General features: G+C 31.4%; 1 protein-coding gene across 2 annotated transcripts in view; it reads left to right on the top strand.

Annotated features, from left to right (window-relative positions):
• The first annotated feature begins 8,540 nt into the window (after positions 1-8,540).
• LOC117105709 (RING finger protein 44-like) overlaps positions 8,541-17,140 on the top strand; it is a 40,855-nt gene continuing 32,255 nt past the window's right edge. Inside the window, exon 1 of one of the 2 annotated variants that reach the window (XM_033246943.1) lies at positions 8,541-8,840. In XM_033246943.1, coding sequence (XP_033102834.1) covers positions 8,787-8,840 — 54 coding nt within the window. In that variant the 5' untranslated portion in view covers positions 8,541-8,786. Of the gene's footprint in view, positions 8,841-8,887; positions 8,957-17,140 lie in introns of those variants that run through there. The other variant, XM_033246944.1, reaches the window with a different exon arrangement.

The raw sequence follows: 17,140 nt of genomic DNA, 5'->3' as shown, positions 1-17,140 counted from the left end.
ATTATTGTGTTGGCCACGCCCGGCCAACCCAAAATGTACGAATATGAAGTTCGGCATTGTTAGTTTTTTATTCTTTTGACTACAACAAACAATTTTTTTTTTTATGACCTAAAAAGGCTCGAACAGGCCTATCTTGCTGGACAGTAGGCGATGTTACAGTGTTATGCAATCGTTCTACTCTTCAATATAGATTATAAAATGATCTTTGTTGTATTTTTGTGTATATTTAACTTTTTAGAAACAAATACATTATTGGAAAAAAAAAAAGCCTATCCATTTTTTTAAAAATTTTCCCAAAGTGTAGCCAACACAAGAATTTTTTTGTTTGCCCTTAAGATGGTTTCATGTGAACATTTTAATGGTTCAGGTAAACTTATAATAATAATAATAATAATAATATTAATATGTCGCTCTTATATAACGCTTCATGCACAATGCTTCTAAGCGCTTCACATTAGTACCCCGGTCATTGGATCAAACACATATGGAACTCATACTCAACAGCAAATTTAATTATTAAATTAAATTATATTATTATTCCGTAATATTGCAGCTAGTAATCAGCGCAATCGTGTTGGAACCTACCAAGTACCCACTTGTAATCCTGGGTGGAGAGAGGCAACCGTAGATAAAGTGCCTTGCCCAAGGACACAAGCAATTTGCACCTAGTGTGCTTGTGTCTATAAGTTTACCCACTATGGGGTAAACTTGGGGAGGTCAGGCTGTTTACATTTTAATAGGCTTAAGGATAAATGTGGTTCAATCTACATCATCATATGAATACATGTGGCGGCCACTTCAAGCCTTCATAAAAGTGTTGTTTATCAAATTTTTTCTAGGTCATTTTGGGGTCGAGTTCATTATATTTTATCCTGTCTACAGATGGAGCAGGTCTACAATAGTTTCTTACTTGTTAAAGTGGTTTTCCAAGACCCATGTATTCTATTGTACATTCTAACAGTTATTAAGTAACATTAACTGTCACATATCACATGAACTATGGATATTTGAATTTCAATTGTCTGATGAATATTTGAATTGAATTGAATATACAGAACAAAGCTCAAATTAAATTGGTTATAGAGCATAGATAGTGATATGATAAAGAAATAGTGGTAGATCATTTGTCATGTCAACTTACTGTAGTAGAGGATTGTCCCAAAGATTATCAAGAGCGCTGGGAGTATTTCAAATAGTTGCTTTACCCTCCCATTCAGATCAGAGTCCAGTGCTTGCTCAGAGTCATAGTACCTTCCCCCTTCACTAAACAAAATTTCCTATTAGCTCACATTGAGCAAATCATAAGTTCAATAACATTTATATCCCATAAGATTATTTACCTTATTAGAATACAGTATATACAAATTATCAATCATAGATTTGGCCATATTAACTTACAAAATGTCCCATACTTGCTTATCCCTTGTGGGTATGCGCAGATTTAGCCAGCTGAATTTTTCCTAATTCTGTTTCTCCCATATTTAAATATTCATTGGAGGCTTTAATATATTGTGGCTTCATGATTGTTTTAATAATTCAAAATTCTTCCTTATATACAGTTTACCAGGCCTTGAAACTGGAGGAGTACTTACTGAAATGTGTTATGAAAAAAAAACCCCTTATATTTTGTATTGTAGGCTTATTAATTATTGCAGCTGTTTATGACTATTCAATGGATTATAAGATAATAAAAATTAGAAATCGTAACGAAATGTTCTGTGAAATTAGGATGTAATTGTATACTAATTAAAAGGTGATAAAGAGAACATTAGCAGATTAATGACGTGTTAGATGAGTTAAATTATTGATTTTTTAAAAATGAGTTATGATTTTTTTGTGGAAGATGTTTTTATTGTATTTAAAGGAAACCACTAAGAAAACAAGTTATTAAATATGGAAAATGATTGAAAAAAAAAAATTTTCAGTTATTTCATAGAATGCTGGAAAAGCTGTGAACATCTTAAAAGAACTATACTGCCCTCTATAGATTCAAATGAAAGTTATTACATTATTTCACTTTAGCAATGAGTACTCTACTAAGATAAAGGGAGACAACATAATGCTTTGCTTTACAGTTATATGTATCCATAGGCATTGTTAAAATATGGCCTGATTTGTCACGGTATGATCTCATATTCATGAATACACATGCACATTATAATAGCCAGCAACTATGCAGTGCTCTAGATACCTATATACGTACAAGCTGTACCTAAAGATCTATGTATACTTATTGCAAAAATGTAGATCATGACTACTGCTAACTGACTACCATCAGAACAAGCATAGATCTTCGAAGCCCTCAGAGAAAACCAGTAAATGTCACTGAATGAGGAAATTAATTAGCTTAATAAGAAGTAAATAAAATGAATTGATAATATCGAGTGGATAACGCAACAAGCATTGATGGATGAATAGGGTTCAAAATATTATGATATCAACTCTGGGAGAGTCTTCATAAGTTATAAATTCCTTGAGGTGTAATACATTCTGTCATCAATTCTCACCTAGTCGATATACATTTGTATTTCATTTGAACTAGTTGCTAAAATTGTCATGGAAACCATTGATCAAGCATATCAATAAGTGATTGTCTTTTTATTGTGTTCTAGTTTCTTCTCTGCCACCTGGGTTTTCTTTAATGCAAGTATGAAAATTAGTTATTAATGTTGGGTGGTCAATCTCATTTTTTATATTGATTTTCTACTTCTAGAAGGCGGACAATGGGTAATTGCCGATCTCTCAAATGAGAAGTTTAGTCATAGTATCAAACAACATGTAATTATTGTAATTTTTTTTTTATATAATATTCTACAGAAGACTTAATAAGCTCAGTAAAATATTTGAATGTCCCTTTATTTTGATTTTTTTTATTATAATTTAGGCTAATTCATTCATTCTTATTATAAGTTGTAATCAGTGATAGTTTGTAGTCCAAATCATTTTGTTTCTAAATAATTTTTAATATGTAATGATGCTCTTAGGAGAGCCACTTGATAGGTTTTATAACTTGTTAGCTATCCTTCATAAGGCAACATCATGTTTTGTTTTTATGTTTTTCCAGAAATTAAATTTGAAGTAGTTAAATTGAATTGTTAATCATTGTATAAAGGAAGATTTAAAATGATTTAAAAACTTTAAAATTAAGATTAAGAAACTGTTTGAAGGATAGTAAGCCAATTCGATTGTGGTACCTGTAGTGCAACCGGAGTAAACTGTCATTAGCCCGTAGGAAGACGAGATAAAACAAGTGGTTGAATTTGGTTGGTAATGATTACATGTCTGGAATTGGGTCCAGATAACACAATCAGTACCCCGCTGGTGAGAGACCAAGACTCGGTTCAACGAAATAGCAATCCTGGCCTGCTGCAATTTACTAGCTAGGCAAGTACTGTGAGTTGTGAATTTCAAATTAGGCCATTTTTGCTTGCTCTGTGGTTGGATCATTTTAAATGCTTTGAATTGCTATTTAACGTTAGTCATTTTGAAAAGTTTAAAAGTCATGTTTGAAGTACAATGGATTAAAGAGACACTGTACTTTTCACAGCTCATTTTGGTATAATTTTTATCCATAATTTTTAATTATATGTTGATATATTAGACATATTATTCTACTTAAAAAGTGGGTAATAAATTCATATATGCTTCATTACTTTTTTTAATATCAACAATAAAGTGTTAGTTATTGCACTATTGTATCTGCTTTTTAAAAGATATAGTAGAGTTGAATCTATGTTATATTATGCAAATGCTTCTCCTATTTGCATAATCTGTTATATTATGCAAATAAGAGAAGTATTAATTGCTAAATTTTATACTTTTAAACATTTAATACAAATTATATACAGTAATGTAATAATTATATAAAGGTTTCTATGGATAGTGTCAGACTTATTTAATAAGATTCCTTTGTCTGTTATGTTTTCCTAGTAATTTTGAATTTTCTCTGTGTGTCCTTGACCATTAAAAGCTGATGTTTTCCATCAGTTTGATGTGATATAGCGCCCTCTATTTGGAATGTTTACACAGGCTTATCAACTGAGTAATGATGAGATTCGCCTCCATTATTGTGGAGTTGACCTACCAGCATGCTCAGCCAATCAGAGAAATAGAGTAGTATGCAAATGAGGAGTAATATTCAATAAATCAAAATAAGATTATCTTAGGTTGAAGGATAGACTAGTCCATTTTTTATGGGGAATGTTTACTTTTGAAGATAGGAATTTTAATCATTCCTACCCTTTTAATTTATTACATGAAGGTGTATGTAGTGATGTTTGAAAAAAGGATTTGAAAATAATGTGTTTCCATGAGAAAGATGATTTGACCAGGAATACACAATAATAGTACCTTGAAATTTCATATCAGTGTTCTATTATTAATTATGACTTTAATGTGTTCACATCAACCATTCTGTAGTTTAGGCCCTATTAAAAATATATTAGTTTATCACCCTCGCATGCATGTCTTCTGTGGTACTTGAAAAAAAAAACATACTTTTGAAAATGTTTTTTTTCCCCATTTTTTATTATATAGCTAGTAGATATTATTTGTATTATCTCAATCATATTTTACTTAGAATATCAATGCACCAGCAAACAATACAAGGGTGATATTTGGCTTTAGCAAAAAAAAAAATTCCTCCCTCATCACTTTTCCAGCCTAGATAAGGTGATAAACTAATAATATTTTTATAGGGCCTTATTTATACTGTTTTCCTTGAATCTGAGATGTGTAATATGGTTTTTTTTTTGTTTTTATGAACCTTGGTAAACAAAATTTATTATATTAAAAATAAATTAAACATGAACTTCAAACTAGAAATGTTTTTTGTTGAAATCAAAAGACTACAGTGCTACTCAAACAAGCCACTTTATGCTTCAACACATTTTTGTCTGGAAATTCTCACAAAAGAGTGGCAGTGTTGGATTTGCTTGAGCACTGTCACAGCTGTATAGGAGCATTGCTTCAGTGTCGGTATTGTGCGATGCACACTTAATTTCTTTAGTAAAATGTGGTTGTGTATTCAGAGCGGCCGTTAAAATGAATGCTCAATAGTCTTCTCATTAAAGTTAGTACCATTGTAGTTTTCTTGTAGGAGTTAGCATCCTAGAGTAGTGTTCTCTTTGGTGTTATCGCTGTAGTAGTCTCCTCGGAGTTAGCGCCTTAAAAGTTTTCTTGTTGGAGTTAGGAACTTAATAGTTTTGCTATGGTTCAAAAGAAGTTCAGCTTAATTTAAAATTACAAAGAACTAATTAACAACCATTTTATTCATTATCTTCGTGAATGAATTAGCCTTTTCCTACAACTAATGATTGAAGATAAGCCAGAAAAATCAAATCAGCAGGAAGTGGTTATTACCACTGTAAACACCTCAAATCTAATTTTCTCGTCTTTGAGCTTGGTGAGTAGAAAGAGCTTTTATCCTTGTTGTGTTTGTATGAAAAGCACTTAAAAATATGGAAAATAAAAGTAAAGTAGTGAAGGTTGGAGGTTAAGCAACTGCTTGCATTTTAGCATAATGGGAATTTCTCTTTCATTGGTATTACCACAAAATTCAGTTGCTTTCAAATCAAACTACATCCAATTGTCTAGTAAGGCTTAACTTTATTTCGTCGTTAAGGAATACTTGCATTTTGGAACAACAAAGTACTGTACATACCTAGAATTTACATCAATTTCATTACTGTATATATAAGATTGTATGTGTATCTTTCATACAAATCAAGTTATTTGACATAAACAAAATCTATATCATTTCTAAATGAAAAGGAAAAAAGAATTAAAAATCAATGTGTTATAATTCTTTAAGTATTATATTGTTGAGATTCACCTTTGTTAAAATATTTGTGTGCATCATTTTAATTATAAATTGCGCCACCTATGGTAGGCATTCTAAATGTTACTGCATTCACAGACTGAAAAATAAACATTAAAATTTAAAATTCTCAGTACATTATTTGAAGTGTTTGTAAATGGATTTCATTGTGTTTGTTCATTTCTTTGTGTATTTGAATAGTAAAGAGCATTCTGCATAATATGGTAGCGGTAGTGTGTAGAAATTTAAATAGTAATATCCAAGAGTGGTGTTTGTGGTAATGAAAATAATAATTTTAATGCCTACATTATATTGGATTAATATTTATTCTATAATACAAAATCTCTCGGAACTAATGTTGCAGTGCCACCAAACATTCCTTACATTGGATTTTTATGCTTTAAATATTTTGATTGACGATTGATAGATTGATTGATTAAGTCTACTTTTGAATGGAAATTTTGGCAGGGTCTTTAGGGAATGACAGCTGACGCAGTGTAATGCTCTACCGATATGAAATGGATTGTCTCTTATTCTGCCCTGTTTACTTGTAAGTGATGATGTAGGGTCTTCTATTTGAATGCAATGTCATTGACTTGATGGTCATTAACCTACCTCCATTGTTAGATAATTACAGATACTATCTCCAATGTATGGGATGTGTGCATGCTAATGATGTTTGTTAGGACAATTAATTTTGGTGGTTTTATTCAAGTGGGCAATGCAATTTTTATTCTGCTGACACCAATGTAAAGGGTCAGTGACGATGTTGCATACTGTATTTTCTATCACTTGTAATTATTATTTTTTGCTAAGAATCTCTTTCCACAAATTTTTCAATATCAAATCGGAGACTTTATTCCAATGTAAGTATAGCCTTAAATATACATAAAATATTTAGTTATCACTTTGATAATAACACTTGAGCATTCTTTGCTTTATTCATATCAGGTAATAACTGTTTAAAGTTAATATGAGAATAAGTTGAGCTATACTAATTGAGTGAGGAACTGTCCAGAGATGCCAAGGTGGCCTGTAAAAATGCAAGACATCTTTTATTTGATATCTTCTGTTTGTACTTTTCTCCATGTGTGAACCACTACAAAATAACAAAGAATTTTAACCTTTTAATAAAAATTGCTTAATAGTTGCAACATGGTCTCAAAAAATGTGATTATTTATAGAGAAAGATGGTATGAATATATTTATGCCATTAAAATACAATGTAATAAGCGATTAATTAATTCAAGTTGATGATTCAATGTTGCAATGAAAACAGTTGAGTAATAGGATTGATTGGCTTAATATGTATTTAATTGAGAGGAAGTAATACACTTCTTATTTAGAGATTTCATGTCAGTAGCAGCAGGCAAAAGATAAATTTTTCTAAAATTTCAATTTTTTTCATGCTTGAAAATTAACATTTTTGCGTTTATTCATTATTGAAGGAGGGAGGGATAAATATTGGTATTGCTTAGGTTATGATAAAAATCTCAACTTGTTCACTGGAATTGAAATCAGGTCATTGGGATTGAAGGGCATGTATTTAACTAGGCGCCAAAGCTCCACTCGCAAAGCCTTTGTATATCAACATGTAATATGGAAAAATTATTTCAAGTTCACGCATTGATATTGTGGGTTTTTAGCCATATTTTTTCTTAGGATTTATGTTGGATTAAGATGTGTACTTAATCTGCCTTCCTGTGTTCAATCCAGCAGCAGTTGGAAGCTTCCTGTTCAGTGTCTTTGTTGTCCTGATTTTCGTAAATGTGTATTTTCAATAATCTTAGAATATATGATGACGTTTATCTAGCTTTTTACAATGTATGATAGAACTGGGTAAAGTTTGTTTTTGTATTCGAGACAAATAGATCATATAAGGGTTAGTATAGTAAAGTGATATGTCCTTATTTTAAGATCGATGAAACCAAAATCCAGAGGGAAAACGAATGATTGATTTTGACAAGAAAAGTGAAATGATGAATAGTTATTGATGACTTTCGTTAAATATAACGGTACTCTTGATGGGTAAATCAGATGAACATTTTTAGATTAATGTCAATTTTTTGGTTGATATATTTTTCAACCTAATGCACTAGCAAGGTTATATAGTAATATAATATGATAAAAATATTGAACATTTTGCATTGATAAATTCTAACAACACAAAAGATTTTTTTTTTAATGTGATTGTTTAAAATGAAGACTAACTTACAGGTAAAATATTGTAGTTTAATATTTCTAGTTGTCAATTAAATTTTATTTATTTTATGTTAATATATATTTTGATTTTACATACTATTTATTGTTTTATTGTAGGCTTATTTCTTAAAAAGTATCTAAATTTTCATTTTCTTAATTTGAATTTAGATATTGATATTCATTTCTTTCGAGTTTTGTTTTCTTCGTAGATTATTGATTCCCAACATTACTAAGGCTGAGTACGTATCCAATTCTTTTCTAAAGGACTATATAGCATGGTGCCCATGCTAATAGAGTAACTACCAATTAACAAGAATTATTTTAAGGCAACTCATTATGTTCTGGCACCTAAATCTACTTCGAAACTATTTAAATAATCTCCTTATTCCAAGCTATGGGTGCTTGTTTACATTAGCTGACTACTTAAGTTATTATTCATCCCTGCCACGGATAATGGACTGTTCCACAAGCCTGGAAGAGGCTTAGCCTTGGCATGGTAAGGGCTATGGTAATTGGTTGGTATTCCCTTTGTCAATATGCTAGGCAGAATTGTTAGACCTGTTCAATAAAGCAAGGGCAAATGGCCTGCAGGAAATCAGATTGTTGGAACTAGATGCAATACAACCACTGTGAGCGCGCTCGAATGCAAATGCACTGTTGGAGCACAACAAAGGAAACCTCGAACACATTTCACATAGAACAGTTTCACCTCAATCTAGAGTGCCTTCACTTGTGAACTTCAGGAAGAAAGATGATTTAATAGCATATGCAAAGACACAAACGTTACTTACTTTTTTGCAGGGTTTCACACAGGCTAGATGTAAGTAGAAAACAGTAGTGTTATTTTCCAAGCTGCACTTTAAATCTCCAGGCCCTGTTGTTATGTCTTACGTTGTGCCTAGGCAGGTCATGGTGGCCGTAACCATTCTGTGTATGGTTAGTTCATTCCCTTTATTTTCGGACCAAAACATAGCTATCGAATGAGCTATTTGGCATTGCTGTTTTGATGTGTGGTACATATAAAGTATTGTATTGTATTGTATTGCCTTTCTGGTGACTTAACTATCATCAGCAAGTTGATGTGATCTATGATTAGTGTTTAATCACATCAACATGTGCAGGCCCATAGCGTGATTAATTTGTGGGAGGTTCTTTTCAGTGGAAAGTGAACCCTTTGGAAACCATTAGACAATAACGTAATATTGTTAGCTGGGAAAGCTTAAGAAATGCCGAGTTCAAATACTTTTGGCTTGTATGGTCTCCGATTCTGTGGCGAACATTCTAAATATATCTACGAATATCAATTTTTTGTTTTTAAATGCGGACCTTATCCAGTTTTTCGGCGGTTCGTCGTAACCCCCTTAACCACTGCACACTACGGGCCTGATGTGTTTTACCACGTTTTACTTAGCTGGTTCTTAAGAAATATATATGGTGGGCCTACAAATTTTTTATAATTCTAAGAAAATAAGGGTGATATTTTTGTTTGCAACTTAGTAATTATTGTGTGCGGTATCTAACACTGAAAGATGTTCTATACTGTTTTATTTTCATCATAATGTAATATGTATGTATGTACGTACGTATAGAGACTATATATATATATATATATATAATATAGGCAGTATTAATATAATCTATCTTGAAATGTTATATGATAGTCCTAGTATATTAAATAGGTCACATGCTATATAGTCGAACATGAGTGCTTTCATCAATATTGTTTATGAGTTTTCCATGGAAGGTTAATAACATTGCTAGTAAATTGATTCTCTATTTAATAATTCATATTTTGTCAGAAGAGTTCTTAAGGAGTCAAAGCTTAGAGATATATATTTTGACTTGTCATTAAAAATGATTTTTGTCATTATAACTTGCAATATCAGGAAAAACATGATTCATAAGAAAATGAAAATACATTCATCATAAAAATATCATTCATTTAATACCTTATTTCAGAAAACATTTTTATCAACAAAATTAAGGAAACATACAATTAAACTAAGCATCTGGGGGTCATTTAAATTCTAATAAATAAATGGACACACACTTCTAGCGACTTCTTACAAGTGATTTTTGTAGTCATGTTGTGTAACATTCAATAAATTCTGATATAAACAAGTTTCTGTACTCGGAGTTGCAATATTGTGTTAAAGGCTCATACAGTGAGTATATCCGGACTGATAGGATTTGATTAACACAGTTTAATAGGAAAGGTGTTGAACAGAATTTAGTACAAATTAAATAAACTAAATCACTCAATTAAGTATATTTGCACTGGAATTGGTTGTCTTTAAACATTTACTGGAAGTGGTGGCCTTAATGCCAACTCAGGCAGTGTTGTACGACACAGACTGACTCGATTTATCGTTGGGGATAGCCTTTTGGCCGTCGTGAGAATATCTTGTTCAATAGCCTGTGATGCGACTGCCTCTTGCACGTACATACTCATCGCGGCAGATGTTAGGTAGTGGTACTGTCCGATTCATCCGCAACATTTGAGTCTTATTTATGCTGGAGAATCTACCCAGTTATGCTTTGTTATATGAGCTAGTTGTGAGTTACAGTTGTTTATTTTTTCTTTTATCTGTTTGCTTATGTCTGGTTTATATTTTTGTGTATTTCATTCTCATCCAATGAAATATATTATCATTGCTTCCTGTTTATGTAATTAATTATTCTTACATTCATGTATTCAATTAACTCCTGATTTTCAATTATTTTGTTTTTCATGATTTATTAAGACTAACTATAACATTTATTAGCTCTAGCTTTCATCCACACTGTGTAATAAAAGTGCTATGTCATTTCATTCATTTTTCTAGGTATATAGCCCTTTACAAGATATTAGGAATTTTTTTAACAAAAACCAAATCATCTATAAATTTGAGCCTCTTTAATATAAAACTGTTATCTTGGTTGATGTCCAAGTTCTTCATCATCTGTTTTAAGGCCATTCATTAAATGCAAGCATGATTATAGCTTAGTAGATAGTACTAGCAACCACCAACAATTTAATGTAATTTTCTACACAAAAAAAAAATTGAAGCTCTGATAACTTTGGCGCTAATAGTACTAGCTGGCACGTCTTATGCCAAATGACTAGGGCTATTCTAAGAAATCAACGCAAACCTGTTGATTTTTGGACTGGTGTAAAAAATCTGTCAGTATAAGGACGACTAGTCGGTTGTGAAAATGGAAATTTCTGTTTGTCAAGACAGTGTTTACATAATTTGCATAATATTTACATAATTAAATATTTTTCAAGTAACTAAATCCAATTGATTTAAGTATAGAATTTATTCAGTGTATTTTTGAACCATTATGTATATTGTTTGTAAATTGAAATTAACACATTCATTTTTTTATATATTTGACAATTGGCAGATTTGACAATATACATGTATTCACTATAATATAGCCTGCCTCAATCTATTCATATTTTCCTGCTGAAGCCCTTTGAATTCCCTTTTTCTGGAAAACCAATAGAGTATGGTACATAAAGATGTTGTCATCATGTCAGTTGATTTAAATGATTATAAACAAACATGCTTGGTTTATATATATTAAATTTTACATTAGAATTGAATAAATTATAATTTTTTTTAGCAATTCAAATTTAGCTTAAACATACAAGAACGGATTCTGCAAACACCCTACATTAGCTTGTAAATTTGAAGTTGACTGAGTCCTCTGTCTGACTTCAGCGAAGTGACGCCAAGAACACCCTAGAGCTATCATTTGTAAGCGAAAGCTTTTCAGCTAGTGAATTGAAATAAAGCCCAAGAATGAACACGGAACAATGAATAGAATATGCATATTTTTCAAAGTAGATTGAGAAACTCAATAATTTTATTATAAATAACCAAAGCTAAGATATTTTGCAAAAGATAACAAGAAAATTGGTCTGCATACATGTACAGTTTACTGCCAATCAAAAAAAATAAAGAAAAATCCACCAAAAATTTAAGTAAAACTTATACCAGTTTATTTACTTATCAAGTTTCTATTAGTTTATACTGATCAAAATAATTAGTTTTGAAATAGACATTCTATGAAAATTCTTTAAATTTCCTGTGAGAAATTTAGATGTGCTGTATACTGTAGGCCATGCAAAGGCTGTAAGAAATAGAAATTGTATTGTAGCAACTGGCAGACATTTTTCTAGCTCTGAGCATTATTTGAATTAATTTTATTCGCTGACAAAAAAATTCTGGGGACCTTGAGTATTCAAAAGCTTAGCCCTAGGAGAGCCTTGCTACTGAGATGCTATACAAAAATTTGGACATCCTGAATTACAAATTTTCTCAATTACGAATGCTGTTTCAAGGATGGACATGGGGTACAAAATTAGGAGGTGTTACATTAGGCCTTCATTAAAAAATCCAGACAATTTATGTTTGGTAGTGCTTACAAGAAAACAGTTACCATGGAGGTACATCAGTGGTGTTTGAGGAGGAATAAGAAAACATGGTAAACAGTAATGCAGGTATTGCATTTAACTGCTACTGTGGAAAATTACTAATGTAGAAGGAGAGGAAGTAGATAGCACCTTGGACATAAGGTTTACAGCCTCAGAGATCCTGTTTTTAAAAGAGGATTGCTTTGGTAAAGAACAGGTACTACGGCTCCTTTATGGGTTCACTATTACAATGATTATAGTAAGCTGTAGTCAAATAAGCTAAAACGCTAAGCCTAGAAAAATACACAGGTATTAAGATACAGTATTGTGGTCTCTTGCCTTAAACCTGTGCATTGTTCTCTTATAATCTATGAGTGATTCTCCACGCTTTGTTTTGTGCTGTAGTAAGAAGGATATCAGAGGAATTAAAGAATATTCTTATGCTACCTGGTATGAGAAACATGACATCTGTTGTCAGCAGTTCTTATACAATTGAGTTCTTAGAAATAGGATTTCATTTAAGAATATTGAAAGCTTTATTGATGTTTAATGTTTACATTTTCACTAGAATTAAATTCCGATCTGTAAATACCAGCATGTAGTAGAATGAGATGGTTTCTTACCATAAAATGGCTATTTGGCATCTGTACCATTATCATGTTCTGATACCGAAAAGTCAAAGCTAACCCCAATATGGTCAGTCGCCAGTAAAATACCTTTGTAACTAACAAGCTTCCATCTTAATATATAAACTCAAATATTCATGTTTGAAAGTTCTCACTAAACTTGTCAAAAACAGTTGCATTCCAGGTGTCACTTGTGCATTTATTAGTGTACAGGTATCATTATGTAGATGCAAACAACGAAGCATAATAAACAACAGCGAATTTGTATGCAAGACTCGGTGGAACCTATGTTATTATATCGTATCAAGTGACAAAATTGGTTAATTTTCAGAATATAGGGGCCTACTAAGCCTTGTCAAATCATCGTTACTGAATGTGTTAAAATGTATGTTGGTATTTGGATTAATATATTCATGGATATTAATGTTTAACTTTTGACTAAAAAGTAAGCAGAAAAATGTAGATATGTCTGCACACAAACAGAATTTTGATATGATCGTTGTGTTAGAAGACTAAATATGCAAAACGTTAGAGAAGCATCTTATGAGAGTGATTTTATTTATTTAAAATCTTTGATAAATTATTCTTGGTTGTATATAAGCCTAGGATTGTGGTCATTTAGGCCTAGGATAGTGGTCATTTGATGTGTAATATTCTGGCAGAAATATGGGAAGCAGGGAGTGAATGCAGTGACAACAATGGTATAAAGAGGAAAAAGTATGAAGGAAGATAGTGGCAGAGGTGCCTTGAATAAAGATGTTACTGCTTAAAGATGACTATGAATATATTAGTGGCCTTACTATTATTATACTTAATACGTCCACATAAGATCTAAATTACTGTAGCCATATTTTTAAGAATAACATTACAAAATGGATTGTTATTAATGTCTCAGACTTGTTAATTAGTTAACAGGATAATCTACAGATTAAGGTATGAAGTTGCCCATACTTATAGGTACATTTTGATTGGTGACAGTAAATTAAAGTGAATTTCGGCGGATAAAAGTATTAGGATACTAATTAGTTTGTTTTTATCAATTATATTTTTTGTGCTAATTGGACTAGGGTCCATAGGTTGCCCTTAGTTGTGATAAGGTTATTGTAAAACATGATTACGGTTCTACGGCTGTGAAAATTTGTCAGTTGTAAAAGCATTTTGTTGAGGAAAACGAACTATTACATGCATAAAAGTTGTGTCTGGCTAATAGACTACATGGTGTTGTGTGTATGATGTGAAGAAAAATAATATAATTATGGAAATAAAAGTTGGATCCATATATTATATAACAATTATGAAGTATTATTATTTTATGGATGTGTTCTGGCGAGAACGGGAAACATTTACATAGGGTTCTTACCGGTATTGTATCAGCGGGTGGTCTACCGGTTCGTGCAGAACTCGGCTTCCAAAAAACCATAACCTCAGACGAACGACCTGGCGAGAACTGGAAATGGCTTTTTCTGGATTAATACCGTGTTAGACGCCACAAAAAACTCGCCCGAACGCACCCTATAATCTCTATACATGGAATGATTATTTGATTTCTCTGCCTGAACAACCTTTCTTATTCTGTGGATTAAATCTCAATTGACATTTAACATTGTCCTCAGTTATGTTCTTTCAAAGTTTCTGTAAAAAAATGCAAGATTTAATTTTATGTTATGTTTAAAACATGGACATGAATCTAAATTATTCTTATTATGTTATAGATAGTTTTATTTTAAAATACAATTAACAATTTGTAAACAAACCTTCTATATTAAAAGTAGTGATTCTTATAAAAACATAATACATTTATCTGTTAATAATGTATTTAGTAAAAAATGTATTTAAAATGTAAACAGAATATATAATTGATTTTTATAAGCATTATATACATTGTATGTTTCTATAGCATTCATTGGAGCACAGAAGAATGAATTCAATTGCTCAGTTGCAACTGCGACTGAATTTGTTAAGTATAATTACGATACGTTCCTAGCCACACAGCCAGCAAATATCAGTTATCTTGATTGTAATTTCTCTGCTTCTGTATGATTGGTTATTGTAGAATGTTCTATGCAAAATATGATGAAAGTGATAATTATAATTGTGTGTCAGTGTGTCTTTTCATCTGTATAATGTAGAGATAAGTATCCATAAATTGAATTTTTCTAGGTATCTTATATATCATTTCTGTTAGATAAATTTACTGGTTAATTATTTTGTTTATGCTAATGTTATTGTTGGTTGATATCTAAATATAATCATATTAATATTTTTATTATTTAATCTTATCATCATCATCACCGTCATGTGTTTCAAGAGCATTCTTATTCTCGTTAGCAGCAGGCTTATCGTCATCTTTATCAGCAGTGTTATCGTCATCGTCACTACCTCAATGACATGGCATCTTCAGCAGCACTATTTCAATCCTCATCATCATAACATTGCCATTTCCATCACCGGCTTCATCATCATTACTTAAATTCTACCTAAACTCTAACAGTCAGATCTGCAGCTCGAATACTATGTTGGTCATAGTGCAAGCTATGTATTGATTATACTAATAAGATTAATGTGTATTTGATATCATCACATAGAATTTAATTATGAACCTCATGTTAAAGTAATCTAATACTTTATTTCGAACATCAACTAAAAAGAATTATGAAGAAATTCAATTTTTTAATCATGAGTAAGAGAAAAAATCCATACAAATCATCCAATATTTTATAGTGTATTATGGTTTTAAACTGTAAGATATTATGCACGTTATTATAACTAGTGAAGTAAAACGTTGGTAATTAGGCCAGTGCATGTTAGTCATCCAGTGGTAAGGTAATAGGTGATGTAAAGCAATTCACTTTTAATAACTTCTGGTATTATATAAGAAGTAAATAAGCATATATGAGGCAATAATAAGCCTGTACTTTGATGATATATCCCTTCTTAACTTAATTATTTGTTTAGCTACATCCAGATCTTTTGACTTGTAAATATCTGTTGACCCAAACTAAAAACTTGGGAAATTCATAATTCCAAATTATGATTTGTAAACAAAAATGATGACTCAGTAGACATCTTACATTTAGTCACACTACTACAGATAGGGCTTTTTTTGAATAACACACCCCAACACAATGACTTTCCTCGAATAACACACCCCAACAAAATGACAGACAGATCCTAGCATGTGACTTCTCTTTCTTTAGAATGTTAGAATAAATGCTGTAGACAATTTGTGACAGTAGGAGTTAAGGCCTTTGTGGATAATGCATATTTGGTTGGTATTTGGAGGTTATGGAAAATATTTATAAAGAGGTAAAATATAAATTTGTGATCAAGATAATACTGTGGTATTGCTACTCTGTACTCAAATTAAAATTCATGTTGTCACTGATTTGACTGCTAACATTCTATACCAAACCCTTACTTCCTTGTTCCCCAATTTTCCCCTCAATGAATAGTATACTTTATATGGCAAGTAAAATACAAAAGATAAACTAAAAAGTAATCTATGTGCTTATTAGAGCATACTTGACCCGAGAAGGGGAAGTACTGTGTTTGTATCAAGTTTCTCCCGACCCAGTTCTTTTCTTTGCTCTTAGGTTTTTACGAATTCAGCAATGTGTAAGTTATATGAGGTTACTGTCCAGGTGTCATCTTATACGATTTACTCCAATTTGAGTTACTGTAAATAACTAATCAAGACTATTTGATTGTAATTCTTAATTATTGATGTAATGTTAATGTATTTATTCATCCAGTTATTGGTGTTCATACTGCAGATGAATATAAACTAAAAGTGAATAAATAACCAAGAAGCATGATGGAGTATGCCTTGTATTTATGTGCAAAACATCCAAATATCATTAGCATGAAGGAATCAGGCTTTCTCACCATTACCCTCAAATTATCTACAGTAAAAATCAATGGGCCTTGCTAGCATGGCATGTGCTATACTGTAACTAATGTATTCAGGTATTTAGGCCATTCTACCTTTCTTGGGTCAAGGTAATGTTTCCGTTAGCTCTTGTATGTTTTATAGATTCAGTTGCCCCTTATTCACTTTTTGTATCACAGTGTTATTTTATGTATCCTTAATAA

This window comes from Anneissia japonica, unplaced genomic scaffold (genome assembly GCF_011630105.1).
Source record: "Anneissia japonica isolate Jap-2015-1 unplaced genomic scaffold, ASM1163010v1 scaffold287754_len4335492_cov202, whole genome shotgun sequence".
NCBI lineage: Eukaryota > Metazoa > Echinodermata > Crinoidea > Comatulida > Comatulidae > Anneissia > Anneissia japonica.
Note: the sequence above shows the minus strand (reverse complement) of the source record. Positions and strands in the feature narration are given on the sequence as shown.